This window comes from Cololabis saira, chromosome 6 (genome assembly GCF_033807715.1).
Source record: "Cololabis saira isolate AMF1-May2022 chromosome 6, fColSai1.1, whole genome shotgun sequence".
Classification (NCBI taxonomy): domain Eukaryota; kingdom Metazoa; phylum Chordata; class Actinopteri; order Beloniformes; family Belonidae; genus Cololabis; species Cololabis saira.
The window spans coordinates 2,499,629-2,518,325 of record NC_084592.1 but is presented as its reverse complement, the minus strand read 5'-3'; the positions used below and the strand labels follow the sequence as shown (position 1 = coordinate 2,518,325).

Below are 18,697 nucleotides of genomic sequence, written 5' to 3'. Positions count from 1 at the left end.
ATATCAGCCCAGTACTAACCTTGTACGGCGGCAGCAGCTCCGTTCCCATGGACAGATCCAGCGACTGCTCGCTGGAGACAGAGATACAAGCTGCCGTCAGAGCCACAACACAACACACTTACTCACTGAGAACACAGGGACAGGTCAAATGTGAGCAGGGTAAGGAATGCCGAGGTTACCATGTCTTGTGCATGCAGCCAAACACCCAGCTAGTCATTTCCTGTTGGACAGCAAAAACAAAAAGAGGCATCTTTAATTTGGATATTTTGTCTTAAATTAAAAACTACAAAAAAGAGAGAAAAAAGTGAATGAATCTTGAGAGGGTTGCACTGAAGTTTGACTCCATGTTCAGGTCAAGTCCAGTCCCACATGCAGCACTACACTGCAAAAACTCTAAATCTTAACAAGAATATTTGTCTTATTTCTAGTTAAAATGTCTCATTTTTAGTCCAAAATCTCATTACACTTAAAACAAGACTCATCACTGGAAAAAACAACAATTTTCACCTGTTTAAAGTAGATTTTCACTTAAAATAAGTAGAAAAATCTTTTTGCTTGCAATGAGAAGATAAATGGCAGATTTTTCTACTTATTTCAAGTGAGAATGTACTTGAAACAGGTGAAAATTGTCAAATAACAAGTAATTTTTCTGGAAATGACTCTTGTTTTAAGTGTAATGAGATATTTTGACTAAAAATGAGACATTTTAACTAGAAATAAGACAAATATTCCTGGTAAGAGTTGTTGCAGCGCTGCAGAGATGAGCTTCCTGCTGCCTCCGCGGGCCAATTCCACAGACCCCCAGGCTCTGAGGTTATGTGATGATTGCATGCTAGTTTGCTTGTTTAAAACATGTATATCTCGTCATAACTTTATATTTCTGGAATTTTATAGATAAAAAAGGAAAAGGAAAGTTGTGTGAACTAAAATGAGCGTTTGACTTCTAAACTCAACAACTCAACAAGGTTCAAATCTCTTCAAAAACACTCTGAATTGCACAGCGTGACATTATGTCCGTGTACAAACTAGCACTGGTTAGCATCCTCTCGTGATGTTTTGTTGTGAACATCTACCAGATTGTGCCATTCTGATGAGTTCCTGCTCAGTCTGCTGGGTGTAAAACGACACGGTTCCTCAGCAGTGGAGAGTCTAAACAGACTAAGCGTATTTTCCAGCAGCAGCAGGGACTAGAGGGCGTTGGGATTGGCAACGCAAATCTGGCGGGAGCGGGCGGTTGGAACTTTGCTGCAGGCGGCTAAAAAAAAACACAGCGGGATCGGGATGTAGTCTAGAAACAAGATGGAAATCAACGACGTGGAAAATAAACCTCAAACAAGGTCTTTACAAAACAAAGACAAAGCAAGTCCGATATTTGGAGAAACTGCGTTTAGTGTCTGTGGAGCATCTTGGAAGAGACGAGGGATTGGAACCAGCAGTCAGTCAGCAACATTCTCTCCCTCCACAGATATGGAATGGCCAAGCGATTCATTTATTAAATTAATGTTTGTCTATTTGATGTTATTTATTAGTGTTATTTGAGCCACTCACAGCTACTCTGGTTGCTATAACCTCAATCACATAATCCAGTGGTCTCCAACCTTTTCTGCACCAGGACCGGTTTAATGTCTGACTATATTTTCACGGCCCAATCTAAAGATGTAGCTGATAAAAACTAAATAAAATGACAAGATCGGCATTAAAAACTGTGGTATTTTTGCTATAGTATTAATAATAATAATGGATAATAAAACATCATTTTCGAAAAAATAAAATAATGGAAATTGTAAATTACCTTTAATATGACTATTTCTATAAATGTTTGTTTTCTCATTAACATTATTTAAAGCCAAGCTTTTATTTTATTTGTTAAATATTAAGACCGATATTTGGTGCTTTTATTTTGAAGGCGTCTCACCGAGACCTTGTAAACATCCGGGTTTAACGGCAGTAGAAAGTGTGTCTGAAAGACTAAACGAGTGTCAGGAATGATAAAGAGGATCCTAACTGACACAAAAAGCACCTGCTGATGAGGATTTGTGCAAATGTTATGCTGTATTTATGTCCAGCTTGAGTTTGGTCGCTCATGTATTGTGTTAACGGTAGCTTTATTACCGAGCAGCAGCTGCGTCGGTCTGTATTTAAGTTAAATGAAACTTATATGAATGTAGAAAGACTAACTATTTTATTTGATTCCTTTATAGCTCTTACGGTGTGTTTGCAGTGTATTTATTGTATTTACATCCAAGGAATAAAAACATTGTGAACCATCAGTTTGGGAGTAAACCATCATCAGGGGATGCTACAGAAATTATTTATTCTTTCTGTGCGGCCCGGTACCAGATGACCCACGGCCCGGTACCGGATGACCCACGGCCCAGTACCAGACGACCCACGGCCCGGTACCAGATGACCCACGGCCCGGTACCGGATGACCCACGGCCCGGTACCGGATGACCCACGGCCCGGTACCGGATGACCCACGGCCCGGGGGTTGGAGGCCACTGACATAATCGATGCGGCGCAAAAGGTGAAATGTCTTGTGGACGATGACAATGATGGATTTGCATCTAACTTTCAGTCAGGTGACCTATGAACTGTCAATCATCCATCAAGCTCCACAATGATCATGCTAACATTAAATCAGATAGATTTGTCTGGACGTTTCTCTTGTGGGACGGGAGAAGACACTAAATCAGTGCATCTCTATTATTGTGCGGCATGAATTCTCAGAGTTTTGCAGGTGTGGACAGGAGTGGATATAAACACTGCGGGAGCGGGCTGGAGTGTAACACGGTAACGGTCAGAAATGCAGCGGGAGCGGGAAGAAGAGAACAGTTGGGCCCAGGGCTCTAGCACGTACAGTCACGTGTGTGACACTTGTGAACCCCCCCAGCTCATGTGCTGTGTCAGCACCCGGGTCCACGGTGCAGGACGTCCACTGATGCTGCCGCTCTGCAGCCTGGGGGACCCAACTCAACCCGCAGAGGACACACTGACCACTCCAGGAGACATCAGGGAATCAGACAACACCAGCAATGGAGTCAACTAAACTGACATTTATGGAAACTTTCTGTCCATTCAAGATTTCAAGTAAAAGTGAATATGTTAAGAGACGTGCTGAACAACTGTGGAACAAACGCTTTGGTTCTGCCAAGAGAAGAACAAACATACACTAGAACAAGTGAGATGTCAGGGACACAACAAGCCAGTTTAAAGGAATTGGTCTTATATCAGCCAGACTGGAGTCGGGTGAAGCAGGTGCAGAACTGGAAATACTTGGGCTCAACTCTTCTGAGCAATGGGAAATGTGAAAAAGAAGTGAAGAAGAGAGCGGTGCAGAGGGTGCAGTAATGACTAGAGTGTCTGGAGTTAAGTAGCAGCTAGGGGAGAGGGACCAGCCCATGTCTAGAACCTGAAGACACAAGCACTGACCTGGAGATGTTTAGATTGTCTCTACCAGTGGATGGGTAAGAATAAAAATAAGAACATCACAGGAAGCTAGGGTTAGATGTGTTGGAGAAAGAGGCTGGTTTGAGATGGTTTACACACAGAGAGGAGGGATGGTGAATATACTAGCAGGACGGCTCGGTGGCCTCAGGATCAGATCTGATTCTTGCAGATGATTAAACATCTGACTGGGACAGGATCTTGAGCTTTGGGAACCTCAGGATTTCATCTCTGCTTTTTGCGGATGACGTTGTCCTGTTGGCTTCATCAGACCGGGACCTTCAGCATGTGCTGGGGCGGTTTGAGGCCGAGTGCGACGCGGCAGGGATGAGAATCAGCACCTCCAAGACCGAGGCCATGGTTCTCCACCGGGAAAGGGTGGTGTTCCTTCTCCGGGTGGGTGGAGAAGTCCTGCCTCAGGTGGAGGAGTTCAAGTATCTCGGTGTTCACGAGTGAGGGAACGATGGAGCAGGAGATTGACAGACGGATCGGTGCAGCGTTTGCCGTTATGCGGTCGATGTACCGGATGTAACCGCTCTATAGTCCCACTTCCTATGGAAGAGTATCAGGGCCAGGCAGGAGAAAAATAAAAATAAGATTTTAGAGAAGGAAGATTTTTTTTTCATTATGGACTTTGAGAAAAAAGTCGAAATGTCGAGAAAAAAGGCAAAATTTCGACTTTATTCTTGAAATTGTATTTCAACATTAATCTCGACATTTCGCCTTTTTTCTTAAAGTGCACAATAAAAAAAATAAAATCTTCCCCTCTGAAATATTTTTTCTCCTGCATGGCCCTAATACTCTTCCATCATTTCCTGTCCACTTACGTTCAATAAAGGTCACTAGTGCCACAACATCTTTTTTTTAAATAGTTACATTTTTAACAGCCTCAAGTTTATTCACATAGTAGATTTCAAAACACAAAGGCAACTCATTGTGCTTTGAAAGGTTTAGAAAGAAATATTTAAATCCGAAAGATGCAACGTGCCATACATGTTTACAAAAACACATATCCTCACCTCTTTATTGGGTACACTAGATGTACCTAATAAAAGGGCTAGTGAATCATTTAAAGGTGTATACTGGTGTTCAGGAATCTGACAGCCAAACTGGAGCAGTGCAGAAGTTGCAGGTTAGTATTAAACCATGACGCAGTGAAGACTCACCAGGTTGTTGCTCCGGCAGTAGAAGTGGCTGTAGGCTTTCCTGCGACTGGAGAGGGCAAACACAAAGTATTTCACTTCTCCTTCCTGTACGGAAAAACAAAGTGCCACCATTTTTGGTTGAGTTCATTTGTGAAAAAAGACTATCCACAATGAATATTATACAGGACTGTCTCAGAAAATTAGAATATTGTGATAAAGTTCTTTATTTTCTGTAATTCAATTAAAAAAACAAAAATGTCATACATTCTGGATTCATTACAAATCAACTGAAATATTACAAGCCTTTTATTATTTTAATATTGCTGATTATGGTTTACAGTTTAAGATTAAGATTCCCAGAATATTTTCGAATTTTTTGAGATAGGATATTTGAGTTTTCTTAAGCTGTAAGCTATGATCAGCAATATTAAAATAATAAAAGGCTTGCAATATTTCAGTTGATTTGTAATGAATCCAGAATGTATGACATTTTTGCATTACAGAAAATAAAGGACTTTATCACAATATTCTAATTTTCTGAGACAGTCCTGTAGCTATCAGAAGCATTGAAAGGAGAAAAATCATTTTGACAGTAGAAGAATTAAGTTGTATGATGGAAGTTAATTGATGTGAGACAGTGTGCTACCTTGGGAGTGCTGTAGGCCAGACGGAGGGTGTTCACTTCGTCCCACGCCTCAGGGAAATCTGAACAATAGGAATCAGAGACAAACAGAGCACATAACACATAAGTGACCCAAGCAAGAAACTCATCAAGTCCCAGGAGGTTTTCCTTTATTCCATTTGTTTCTAACCTAAGAAGGAGACGGGCGGGTCTTGTCCTTCTCCCAGCATCCTGACGGGGTGTCTGACGAAGTGATGGTTGAGGACGACCATCTTCCTCTCCGGGTCCTCTGTGAACTGAAGAGCAGCATCATTTCTGATGAGTAATGTCAGCAGATTTCTTCACAGAAAGATACAACATTATTGTAAAATATATGCATATTATTGTCTTGTGTCCCCACCTGACTGGTTTCGTTGTCGATGAGGTCGAAGAAGGCACGGACCGTTGCAAGAACAAGCTCTTTGCACCTACAACACAAAGTCAGACATAACGTCAACAATTCATGACTGGAATGTGGTCTGAGAAGAACAAATAACTTCATACACAGTTTTCACTGCTATTTTTACTATTACCAAACAATTGACAGGTGATCAGTGGAGATCCAGGCTCTGGGAACGCCAGTCACCTGGAAAAAATGTAATGTAAAGAAGAGCGTAAGGACAGAACACCAACTATAGAGGGAATGAGCATGACGTCACAGACACGACTTCACAGCGGGTTACAAACACTGAGTGTCAGAAAGACTGAGTGTCAGAAAGACTGAGTGTCAGCGTAAACTTGCAGTTTGAGCAACTGGAAAACATCTAAAATGGGAAAGAACTGTTGTGCGATTGACTGTACTCATAGATTTAGCAAGAAATCAAGAGTTATCGTTTTACAGACTGCTGAAAAATAAGCTTAAGAGAGACAAATGGATCGCTGCAATTCACAGAAACAACTGGATTCCAGACACCGAAACGTGGATTTGTGGTTCCCATTTTGTATCAGGTAATGTTGGATTTTTGGGTAGCTAACGTTAAACGGTCAAATCATACAGTTCAGTGTCCTCATCACTTTAATTTCTACAACCAGTCCTGCCTTGAAGTCGGACCAAGCGTCAAGACTTTTGTAAGCCTTCAAGCTTTGCTTCGTGTATTTCCCCGGCGTAGAAATTAAGTACATATAAATATCAGGAAACTGCATTCATGGCCAAATATTAATGTCCATGGACCACTGGTTCTTGGTAACTGTACCAAATATTAATGTCCATGGACCACTGGTTCTTGGTAACTGTACCAAATATTAATGTCCATGGACCACTGGTTCTTGGTAACTGTACCAAATATTAATGTCCATGGACCACTGGTTCTTGGTAACTGTACCAAATATTAATGTCCATGGACCACTGGTTCTTGGTAACTGTACCAAATATTAATGTCCATGGACCACTGGTTCTTGGGGTAACTGTACGGGTCACTGTCAAGTCCAACTGACTTTAATTTAAGCCCATAATCAGCTGTTATCCCGTCTTCTCCAGTAGTTGCAGCTGTTTTTACCACTCAGTGTGAGTAAGGGGGTCCAGTGGGGAAGTGACGTCAATGCATTCCTTCTATAATCCCCGTCTTTTAAAATCGTCCCAGAAATAAAACAATACAGAAAAAAGTGAATAATGACAATCAATTACAAAGCAGAAGGTAAACTTTGACTACAACTCCTGTGGTTTAAAAGAAATGTATCACTCATCACTTTATAGACAAATCCTACCACCAGTGACAGTTTATTGGGGTCTCCCTGAGGACACGGGAGGGACGTCAGGCCGGAGCGGACTTGGTAGTCACGGTAACCACCCCCAATAGACAGGACAGTGATGTTTCTGAGCTTGTTTGCCTGGTTCACCCACTTCTGCCTCACTGCAGAGTAGAAATCTATGAACCACAAGGAAAGAGGGGAGAACAGTAAAAAAAGAAAGAAAAAAAGAAAAAAAAGTCTTTAGACTAAAGCCTTGATCATCATGCTCCTGTGTTTCCACATGGAAACCATGTCTACGTTTACCTGCAGTCAATAAACCTTTTCTCACCGGAATATTAGCAATAACCCAGTTGTGCACGGCCATGTAAACACCAATAACCCCTTTGAATAACTGGAATTTGCTCATATTCAGGTTTTTAAAAACCCAAATATGACCCCTTACTCCTTTTCTAACCGAATATTTGGTCATGTTTAGCCTAACGGGATATCCCCATTTTCTGCGCATGTTCTTTTCGCAAGGAATCCTGTGGCCGGATTCACAAAACATTCTTAAGAAAAAAAATCTCCTTAAGTGTCATTTTTTTCTTAAATTCAGTCCTAAGAAGAAAAAAGAGAAGAAGTCATATTCTCCAAAAAAGTTCTTAAGTATTTTCTCAACTTTCTTCTTAAGTTTCTTCTTAAGAAAAAACTTAAGAATAAATGGTATTCTTGAAATAAAAGTTCTCAAATTTGTTCTTGACTTTGTTCTTAACTTTAAGACAACCTTGACCTGTCTTAAAATTTCTTCTGTGAAAAGGTAATAATAATAATAATAATAATAATAATAATAATAATAATAATCCTTTAATATCACCTTTTTCAACAAATTTTAGACAAGTTTAGACTAGTAGGTCATAGTTTGAGGATATACTTTGTAATTAATTACACAAAGAGCCCGTTAACTGTTTGTTAGCATGTAAGTTAGCGTGGTGGTTAATTATTATTAATTTTCCCCAATAGTATTTTTTTTGGCACATTAATCTCATCCACCATAACCTTGAAAAGTTCCTGCATCTCTTTTTCTCCTTCTCCATGTTTAGTGAGTGACTGACGGTTAAGACCAAACTACCTATAAATGTTGTTTGTTGGCGCCTGCAATGCAATGACATATTTTAAGAAGTTCTTAAGTAGGAAAAATAAGAAATTTGTAAGAAATGACAGTTCTTAAGGCGGTTCTTGAGAAAATATTGAGGAATTGCACTTAAGAACTTTCTTATGAACTTCTTAATTTTAGATCTTAAGACATTTCCAAAGATCGTTCTTAAGAACATATTGGTGAATCCGGCCCCTGGTCTTTTGAGTCCAGGAAGTTCTTATAAACACGGGGAAACACAAGACCAGGAGGAGACTAATCACTTCATAAATGTAATGAAGGATATGAACATTTCTGCATTTGTAGACGGTAGAAAGTACCGGGATAGAAGATTTAAAAGAAGGTGAGAGAAAAGTTGCGCAAAGCAGCATTCGTAGGAACACCAGACCAGATCAAGCTCCGCTGGAAGACGCTGATAATGGCGAACTACAGGACCAAGAAACAAAACGGTACCAGCAGGTCTGACCCATCTACCTTCCCCCAATTCAACATAATGGATGAGACTTTTGATTGTTGTTGTTTTGAATTTGGATACAGGAAGAAGAAGCAGAAATGAGGGGAATTGCGTCATCACGTTCTCCGTGCGTCGCTGGTTTGATCCAGATAAATGATTAATAACCATGTATACAGGGATAACCCTGTTTGCTCACGCATGGAAACAGATTATTCCCAATGTTTCAGTAACCGGAATATTGACCTTAACCCCAGTTTTGACTGCATGTAAACGTAGTCCGTGATGGAGGACGGAGGGCAGGGCTGCTGCTGCTCACCCAGCAGGTAGGGGTCCAGAGCCAGGACCGGGGCCCGGTGGGGGGAGGCCTGGGTGATGATGAGGCTGACCAGGTGAGGGTGGAAGTGGGGCAGGGTGAACAGAGCCCGGGCCACCACTCCTCCCATGGAGTGGCCCACCAGCACCACGCTCCGGGGAGGATTCTTGGAATGCTGCAGGACAAAACACTGGACATCTGTCTGGGGAACACATCTTCTCAACTTTTTCATCAATTACAGATGAATACATGTACACTGGCTCAACCCGCTCTTTGGTGTTAATAGACTGTAGAATCAGCCAATCACAGGGCAGCTGTTCACACGATGTTGACATGTAGAGGACAAGCTGCTTAACCCTGGTACTGTCTTTGGGTCAAAATTACCTCATTCTCCTGTTCCTTCTCTCCTCATGCTCTCTCCTTCCTTCTTCCTTCCTCTTTCCTTCCTTCCTTCCTTCCTTCCTTCCTTCCTTCCTTCCTTCCTTCCTTCCTTCCTTCCTTCCTTCCTTCCTTCCTTCCTTCCTTCCTTCCTTCCTTCTTCCTTCCTTCCTTCCTTCCTTCCTTCCCTTCCTTCCTTCCCTTCCTTCCTTCCTTCCTTCCTTCCTTCCTTCCTTCCTTCTTCCCTTCCTTCCTTCCTTCCTTCTTTTCTCCCTTCCTTCCTTCCTTCTTTTCTCCCTTCCTTCCTTCTTTTCTCCCTTCCTTCCTTCCTTCCTTCCTTCCTTCCTTCCTTCTTTTCTCCCTTCCTTCCTTCCTTCCTTCCTTCCTTCCTTCGTTTTCTCCTTTTTTCCCTTCCTTCCTTCCTTCCTTCTTTCTTTTCTCCCTTCCTTCCTTCTTTTTTCCCTTCCTTCCTTCCTTCCTTCCTTCCTTCCTTCTTTTTTCCCTTCCTTCCTTCCTTCCTTCCTTCCTTCTTTTCTCCCTTCCTTCCTTCCTTTCTCCCTTCCTTTCTCCCTTCCTTCCTTCCTTCTTTTCTCCCTCCCTCCCTTCCTTCCTTCCTTCCTTCCTTTTCTCCTTTTTTCCCTTCCTTCCTTCCTTCCTTCCTTCTTTTCTCCCTTCCTTCCTTCTTTCTCCCTTCCTTCCTTCTTTTTTTCCCTTCCTTCCTTCCTTCCTTCCTTCCTTCCTTCTTTTTTCCCTTCCTTCCTTCCTTCCTTTCTCCCTTCCTTTCTCCCTTCCTTCTTTTCTCCCTCCCTCCCTTCCTTCCTTCCTTCCTTCCTTCCTTCCTTCCTTCCTTCCTTCCTTCCTTCCTTCCTTCCTTCCTTCCTTCCTTCCTTCCTTCCTTCCTTCTTCCTTCTTCTTCCTTCCTTCCTTCTTTTTCCCTTCCTTCCTTCCTTCCTTCCTTCCCTTCCTTCTTTTCTCCCTTCCTTCCTTCCTTTCTCCCTTCCTTTCTCCCTTCCTTTCTCCCTTCCTTCCTTCCTTCTTTTCTCCCTCCCTCCCTTCCTTCCTTCCTTCCTTCCTTTTCTCCTTTTTTCCCTTCCTTCCTTCCTTCCTTCCTTCCTTCCTTCCTTCCTTCCTTCCTTCCTTCTTTCCTCCTGCTATTCCTTCCTTCCTTCCTTCCTTCCTTCCTTCCTTCTTTCCTCCTGCTATCTCCTTCCTTCCTTCCTTCCTTCCTTCCTTCTTTCCTCCTGCTATCTCCTTCCTTCCTTCCTTCCTTCCTTCCTTCCTTCCTTCCTTCCTTCCTTCCTTCCTTCCTTCCTTCCTTCCTTCCTTCCTTCCTTCCTTCCTTCCTTCCTTCCTTCCTTCCTTCCTTCCTTCCTTCCTTCCTTCCTTCCTTCCTTCCTTCCTTCCTTCCTTCCTTCCTTCCTTCCTTCCTTCCTTCCTTCCTTCCTTCCTTCCTTCCTTCCTTCCTTCCTTCCTTCCTTCCTTCCTTCCTTCCTTCCTTCCTTCCTTCCTTCCTTCCTTCCTTCCTTCCTTCCTTCCTTCCTTCCTTCCTTCCTTCCTTCCTTCCTTCCTTCCTTCCTTCCTTCCTTCCTTCCTTCCTTCCTTCCTTCCTTCCTTCCTTCCTTCCTTCCTTCCTTCCTTCCTTCCTTCCTTCCTTCCTTCCTTCCTTCCTTCCTTCCTTCCTTCCTTCCTTCCTTCCTTCCTTCCTTCCTTCCTTCCTTCCTTGACCTGAAGACAGCACAAGGGTTAAGTTCTTCCTGAGCATCAGAACCAGGGTAAAAACTCTGAGTAAAGACCGTCACTGTGGCCTGACTGTGGGACTAGGTATTACAGAAACTGCTGACCTACTGTCAGGTTCACCACGGCCATCTTAAGAGCTTAATAGATGGTTTGAAAAACCGGTTAGAAAAAAATTGAGCAGCAGTTCTCTGGAAGAAGATGTCATTGTTGATACCAGAGATCACAGGAGACTGGTCAAGCTAGTGTCAGATGAAGAAAAACAAGCAGAACTCCAGTGGTTTTAATCAAGGGGCAACCTCCGGTTCACCCGGGGAATTCCAAAGCAGCGCCTTGGAGCTGCACATTTAGGGCTTCTTCCAAAAGTAAGCCCATCTCACTTGATATCTATGTTCAAATGCCCATCCTGAGACCAAACATTTTTTTTGGTCTCCATGTCTCCAGAGTTACAATTAACGTCTAATCTTGGTTGTAACCATAGTATTGGACTGTGGACAGGTTTGTAAGTTTGAAGCACATGCTCTACAGCAGCAGATGACTACAGTGAAGCCGCTACAGCTAGCTAAGAACAGCAAACTGAGGCTACATTCAGACAGTAGGGTCAGAAGTTGGAGTTATGAATATGAAAGCTTAGGGCCATCCTGCCTTCTATCAACGGTCCAGGCTGGTGGTGGTGGTGGTGGTGGTATAATGGTGCGGGTATATTTTCTTGGCACACTTTATGCCCATTAGTACCAACTAAACATCATACTTAAGTATTGTTGCTGACCATGTACCTCATTCTTCTAATAACGTGCTTCCAGCAGCATTAATACTCCATGTCACAAAACTTAAACCAACTCAAAGTCCAACAAGAACCCTTAAGAATGTAATGGAACAGAAGGTCATAGACGCACAGCCAACAAATCTGCACAAACATTGTAACCCTGGATTCACAGTGAAAGCGTCAAAAATGGCCTGTGGAGGCTCAGGACTCCTGCATCGCTGCTTGGTAAAGTCTGTCCACGCCTGCAGTGGGCGGGGCTAAAGCTGCGCTGCAGAACTGGAGGGAACAAAGTGCATATAGTCTACATATATCTATACATAGCTGCACATCATCAGTTTTCCTATTTCACCATGGATCACACTTTGGGAAGCCTTCTTTATATTTTAGCGGTATTTCCACGTAGATAAGAGTGAGTTTGATGCTCCTTAACAAGGATCAATGTAGCAAATAAAATGGTTGGGACCATCCAGCTCCTCAACCATCAGTTACGTGTTTCACATGAGCAGTTCAGGTAAAAACGGCAGTCAAATCAGCAAAAATGGATTTCTGGATGAAATATATTCCTGATAAAATAAGTTTGTTAGTGCACAGCTCTGCTCGTGTATGCATGTGAATGAGTGTAGCCTACGTTTGTGTGAAAGTACAATCTGCATTGAGGCTTCTTGCTTGGGAATCCCGGTCTGTGATTGGACGCTGCCTCGGCGTCAACGCTGCTCATTTGCATAAAGTGATTTTTCAACTTCAAATTGACGCTCTGGAGGCCTCCAATGCGCTGCTCCCGACGCCTCTCCCAGCGCTTTCATAGAAAATTAATGGCAGCCGGACGCCTATGACGCTCATGACGCTTTCAGAGTGAATCCACCATTATGTTGACATGCCAACTTGGACTAATATCTATGAGGAATTTTTCAAGAATCTTGTTAAATCTGTGACCCCAAGAACCCATGCAGCTCTAAGGTCAACAGGGGGTCCACCTCAGTACTTACAAGGTGTACTTGTTGAAGTAGCCCGTGAGTCTACATGGATAACACAACAGAATTGGATATTTGTGGGGTAGAAAGTCATCTTAATTCAGTAAAGACAGTTTGGTTACCAGTGTTGCCTGACCTTGTAGAGCCGTAGGATGACCTTAATGCTCTCATGCAGGAAATGGGTTTGTCTGAGCAAACTTCCGCCATAAAGAGCCACGAGTTCCTCATTGAAGTCCACAGTGAACACATTTAGGTGCACATCTCCCAGCATGTTTTCAGCTTTCCTCAAGGCCACAGATCCCAGCGAGCGAGCTATGTGAAGATAAGACCACATGTGATTGTCTCATTCTCAGCAAGATGTTGTTGTGTATTGGGTGTGTCAATCATGAGGCACATGGCACTTACATACTGGCATTTCTTTGCAGATAATTCCCCCCTTTTGCCGATCACGGTGCCTATATGTAAGAGCGGTTTTCCACACAAGGTGTAAAATCTGTACACACCCCTTTTTTCCGCCTCCTGAGGTAGACCAAAAGGCGTGAAAAAGGAGAGACTAGTCATGCATGTAAGGGCCATTTCCCCATTCCATAACAGAGTGAGAAGTGTGACAAGTTAACAACTTTCTGCTCACATTGTACATGTGCCGACTAGTCATACACAGAGCCAAGGCCCAAGAACTAAATGGTACAGTGGGGAGAACAAGTATTTGATACACTGCCGATTTTGCAGGTTTTCCCACTTGCAAAGCATGTAAAAGTCTGTCATTTTTATCATGGGTACTCTTCAACTGTGAGTGATGGAATCTAAAAAAAAAATCCAGAAAATCACATTGTATGATTTTTAAGTAATTAATTTGCATTTTATTGCATGACATAAGTATTTGATCACCTGTCAACCAGTAAGACTTCCGGCTCTCACAGACCTGTTAGTTGTTCTTTAAGAAGCCCTCCTGTTCTCCACTCATTACCTGTATTAACTGCACCTGTACTCGTTACCTGTATAAAAGACACCTGTCCACACACTCAATCAAACAAACTCCAACCTCTCCACACTGGCCAAGACCAGAGAGCTGTGTAAGGACATCAGGGATAAAATTGTAGACCTGCACAAGGCTGGGATGGGCTACAGGACAATAGGCAAGCAGCTTGGTGAGAAGGCAACAACTGTTGGCGCAATTATTAGAAAATGGAAGAAGTTCAAGATGACGGTCAATCTCCCTCGGTCTGGGGCTCCATGCAAAATCTCACCTGGTGGGGCATCAATGATCATGAGGAAGGTGAGGGATCAGCCCAGAACTACACGGCAGGACCTGGTCAATGACCTGAAGAGAGCTGGGACCACAGTCTCAAAGAAAACCATTAGTAACACACTACGCCGTCATGGATTAAAATCCTGCAGCGCACGCAAGGTCCCCCTGCTCAAGCCAGTGCATGTCAAGGCCCGTCTGAAGTTTGCCAATGACCATCTGGATGATCCAGAGGAGGAATGGGAGAAGGTCATGTGGTCTGATGAGACTAAAATAGAGCTTTTTGGTCTAAACTCCATTCGCCGTGTTTGGAGGAAGAAGAAGGATGAGTACAACCCCAAGAACACCATCCCAACCGTGAAGCATGGAGGTGGAAACATCATTCTTTGGGGATGCTTTTCTGCAAAGGGGACAAGACGACTGCACCGTATTGAGGGGAGGATGGATGGGGCCATGTATCGCCAGATCTTGGCCAACAACCTCCTTCCCTCAGTAAGAGCATTGAAGATGGGTCGTGGCTGGGTCTTCCAGCATGACAACGACCCGAAACACACAGCCAGGGCAACTAAGGAGTGGCTCCGTAAGAAGCATTTCAAGGTCCTGGAGTGGCCTAGCCAGTCTCCAGACCTGAACCCAATAGAAAATCTTTGGAGGGAGCTGAAAGTCCGTATTGCCCAGCGACAGCCCCGAAACCTGAATGATCTGGAGAAGATCTGTATGGAGGAGTGGGCCAAAATCCCTGCTGCAGTGTGTGCAAACCTGGTCAAGAACTACAGGAAACGTCTGATCTCTGGAATTGCAAACAAAGGTTTCTGTACCAAATATTAAGTTCTGTTTTTCTCATGTATCAAATACTTATGTCATGCAATAAAATGCAAATTAATTACTTAAAAATCATACAATGTGATTTTCTGGATTTTTTTTTAGATTCCAACACTCACAGTTGAAGAGATGATAAAAATTACAGACTTCTACATGCTTTTCAAGTGGGAAAACCTGCAAAATCGGCAGTGTATCAAATACTTGTTCTCCCCACTGTATGTACGGACACATGTTGGTGAGATTTTCCTCTCTTCCTAAGGCCAGTATATAAAGCCCAATGGAGTAAAGTTGGTGGCCCATTTTTACAGAAATGTTATAGAATGCCAGTATGTAAGCACCTACAGGCTGAAAAGTAGGTAAAACCCAGGGGATATGGAATCAGCCCAATATATTTCTGATTTTAATTTTCCTGCACATCATACGCAGAAACATGTAGGAGAAGAACTGTTAAGAGACAAGAAAAAGCAAATCATTATTAAAAACGAGTATAATGTAACAGAACACTCAGCGCCCACAGCGTCCCTGGCGGGAATTGAACCCAGGACCTTCTTGCCGTGAGGAGGTTCTTCAGTCATCGCTCCACCAACACCAACTTTGCTCCAGATATTTCAGTACATTAATTTCCTGACGTCATGCTGCTCCACCTGGCTGCTGCAGCTCGTCCCCGTCAGGTAGCAGGATGACGGCCAGCTCTCTGCTGCCGTCTGTCTGGTTTGGAGCTGAATCAGCGGGACAATCCCATGTAACAAGTTGTCAAACCAAACGGAGTAAACGCAGGAATATCCCCGCTGTCTCTCATCATCAGTTGCTGCATCGGCAGGATGAACGAGCTCTCCAGTCTCCCGACGGCTCTGGTTGAACGGCCCGACAAACCATCTCCGATCGCGCTGTTTTCTTTACCGAGACCACAAGAAAAGCAGAGCAGTGATCTCCTCTCCATCTGTGTTGCTGTCTGTTTATTTGTCTTTATTCCACCAGCTGGTTTATTAAACTACTAGCAAATATTTTATGGCTTTTCCAACCCCGGCTCTGCATACTGCCCCCAACTGGTTATGTCCGGTATGACGCGCGAGCGACGTTTGTTCACACCGCAGCTGGACGTGTGCACGAACGGATGCCAACAGCCAAACAGCAAGTACATTCCAGCCCTAAACCTGTGGTAACAGTACCAAATACTGCCATCTGCAGGTGGGAAGGAGCAGTAACCAAAACTTTTTTGGGGAAAATTTGCAATAAACTCACAATTATGCATTAATGCAAAAATAATGTGTGGAGGGGTTTGTTGATTTTGTGTTAATTTCCACAATTGTGGAATCTCAAAAAACTCAAAACGAAACAAAAAAGGTGATGTGGTCCATCCAAGTTCCTTACCTTGTTTGTAACTGCCGGCGTTGCCCGGCAGGAAGAGCACGGGCGCTCCGGTGAGTTTCAGCGTGCGGGTGTCCTGGGCGTACTGCCCCTCTCCGTACAGGTACAGGCCGTACGCCGGGTACAGCCTGGCCACGCGGCGAGGGACGGCCAGACGCTGAGCATTCAAGCACAAATCACAACCACATTTATTAGATCTTCAACTTCACACACTCCACTCAGCGGTAGAATGATTTCAATAAAAAACTAAAGACTAAAATGTAATTTCCTATACTGGAGCTGTAAACTAACAAAAGCAGCAAGGTTTATTTCCCAGGAACTCTTGGTCCTCCTGTTTTCATGAGAGGGCTAGCTACAGAAACATGAACGCTGCATCAGCGATAAGGAACAGTCAGTTCAAGCTTCTTCTGCACAAACAACCACAGCTGACCAAAGTGCTGTACAGAATAAATAAAACACATCATATATAAAAGACAAAACAGCTCAAAAAGAATGTTACATAAAATATGTAAGGGATATCAGGCAATTTGACCTAGTAGTTTATGTTATAAGTGACAACCTACACTTAGGTGTAGGTTATCACTTATAACCTCCACCTGCCAGCCAATCAGAATTGAGTATTTAAATATAGTTTGTCTCCTTTCTTTTGTTGTGTAGCAATATGTTTTTTTTTTGTATTCCATGAAATCCTTCATCTGTCATTACTTTGATTTTGTAATAAAATAATTATTTTTATATTTACCTCAGCTGACCGACTGCTTCTTACTGTTGGTGATCTTGTCACAAGGTTACAATACAAATATTATATGATATTATTATACTTAATATTATACTTATGACATATATGTATCACTTAGCAACCAAACGCCGCTGCATTGCATTGTGGGAAGTTCCTGCTCAGTTAGGCTGCGTCCGAAATCCCACACTTCCACCCTAATGAGTAGCAAAATGAGTATGCAAATTTTTTTAGTGCGTCCGAAACATTAGTACGTACTCAATAGTATGATCTATCTATACTCATTCTGGAAAAATGTATTAGTGTGGATTGATGGACACTAGCTGAGCAGAAACTTCCCACAATGCAATGCAGCGGTGTTTGGTTGCTAAGCGATACGTATATGTCATTTATTATCCATCTATCCATCCATCTTATAATATTATTATATGATATTATTTTTATAATATTCGTATATAATAATATTATATAATGTCATCTTATTTCGGACAGGATAAACAGGAAAGAGTGGAGTGGAGCTGCTACTGCTGCTGTGACAGGTTACCATGGTAACAGCTGCTACTGCTGCTGTGACAGGAGTTGTTACCATGGTAACAGCTGCTACTGCTGCTGTGACACGTCACTTCCTGACGTGAGCGCTCCGAATAGTGCGTCCGAATTAATGCACACTAGGCCTACTGATATTTACTCAAAAGTGGGCCGAATTTAAGTATATACTTTTTAGTATATGCTGTTTAGTACGGCATTTCGGACGCACCGCTAGTGTCCATCATCCACACTAATACATTTCTCCAGAATGAGCATGGATACTACATACTATTGAGTACGTACTAATGTTTTGGACGCACTAAAAAATCTCACATACTGTTTTTGCTACTCATTAAGGTGGAAGTGTGGAATTTGGGATCCATCTATTGGCTCCAAAGCCAGTAGCAGGTGCAGACTTCCGGGTAGGCATGCTGCTCTCTAATACTTTACATTCTTTACTTCCAGTAACATCCCAGACTCCCCTCACAGTTCTGATTACACCAGCGGTTCTGGACGTGTTCAGGTCTGACAGATGTGGTAGGTGTGACAGGTGTGGTGCTGGTTTGTGTTAAGGTGTTCAGGTCTAACAGGTGTGACAGGTGTGGTGCTGGTTCCCCTACCCGGTACTCGGGCAGCTCGAACATGTAGGTCATGCTGCAGCGGTTCTGTTAAGGTCTGACAGGTGTTCAGGTGTGTCAGGTGTGTCAGGTGTGGTGCTGGTTTGTGTCAGGTGTGCTAGTATTCCTCTCACCCGGTACTCGGGCAGCTCGAACATGTAGGTCATGCTGCAGCGGTTCTCCTCGCAGCCCGTCAGCAGCTCCCGCAGGCCCAGCAGCAGCAGCCCCAGGGCCAGGCCGAACCCGGCCGCCGTCCCGCAGCCCATGCTGCTCCAGGTTCCTGTATGGTTTATACGGGAGGAGGAGCCGCCATGTTTAATCCTGCTGTGGGGAGCTGGTCACTACAGGAAGCAGCACAGCCCGTCACTCAGCCAATCAGAGAGGACCGGGGGAAAAACAACCCGGCACTCAGCCAATCAGAGAGAACCGGGGGAAAAACAACACAAAACGACCAATGGGAGACGAGATAGCCTTTTAAAAAACTTTATTCAACACAAAGAAGACCAAGGCAAAAATAATTAATAATTAGTAAAAAATCAAAATAAATAAATTTTCAAAAATAAGAAAAATAGAGAAACATATTTTCTCATCAACAAAGCATATTTTACATAAACATATTTAAAAACATTTCAAGTAACAAAATAATATACAGGACTGTCTCAGAAAAATTAGAATATTGTGATAAAGTCC

General features: G+C 43.2%; 1 protein-coding gene across 2 annotated transcripts in view; it reads right to left on the bottom strand.

Moving 5' to 3' along the window:
* The window catches only part of pgap1 (post-GPI attachment to proteins inositol deacylase 1), a 42,508-nt gene extending 24,166 nt beyond the window's left edge, over positions 1 to 18,342 (bottom strand). Inside the window, exons 1-12 of one of the 2 annotated variants that reach the window (XM_061723033.1) lie at positions 18,142 to 18,342; positions 16,130 to 16,283; positions 12,827 to 13,002; positions 8,845 to 9,016; positions 6,958 to 7,118; positions 5,787 to 5,839; positions 5,615 to 5,681; positions 5,405 to 5,510; positions 5,239 to 5,297; positions 4,614 to 4,697; positions 180 to 220; positions 20 to 71 (exon numbers count right to left, since the gene is read on the bottom strand). In XM_061723033.1, the coding sequence (XP_061579017.1) occupies positions 20 to 71; positions 180 to 220; positions 4,614 to 4,697; positions 5,239 to 5,297; positions 5,405 to 5,510; positions 5,615 to 5,681; positions 5,787 to 5,839; positions 6,958 to 7,118; positions 8,845 to 9,016; positions 12,827 to 13,002; positions 16,130 to 16,283; positions 18,142 to 18,273 (1,257 nt within the window). In that variant the 5' untranslated portion in view covers positions 18,274 to 18,342. Of the gene's footprint in view, positions 1 to 19; positions 72 to 179; positions 221 to 4,613; positions 4,698 to 5,238; positions 5,298 to 5,404; positions 5,511 to 5,614; positions 5,682 to 5,786; positions 5,840 to 6,957; positions 7,119 to 8,844; positions 9,017 to 12,826; positions 13,003 to 16,129; positions 16,284 to 18,010; positions 18,050 to 18,141 lie in introns of those variants that run through there. The other variant, XM_061723035.1, reaches the window with a different exon arrangement.
* Positions 18,343 to 18,697: the final 355 nt, after the last annotated feature.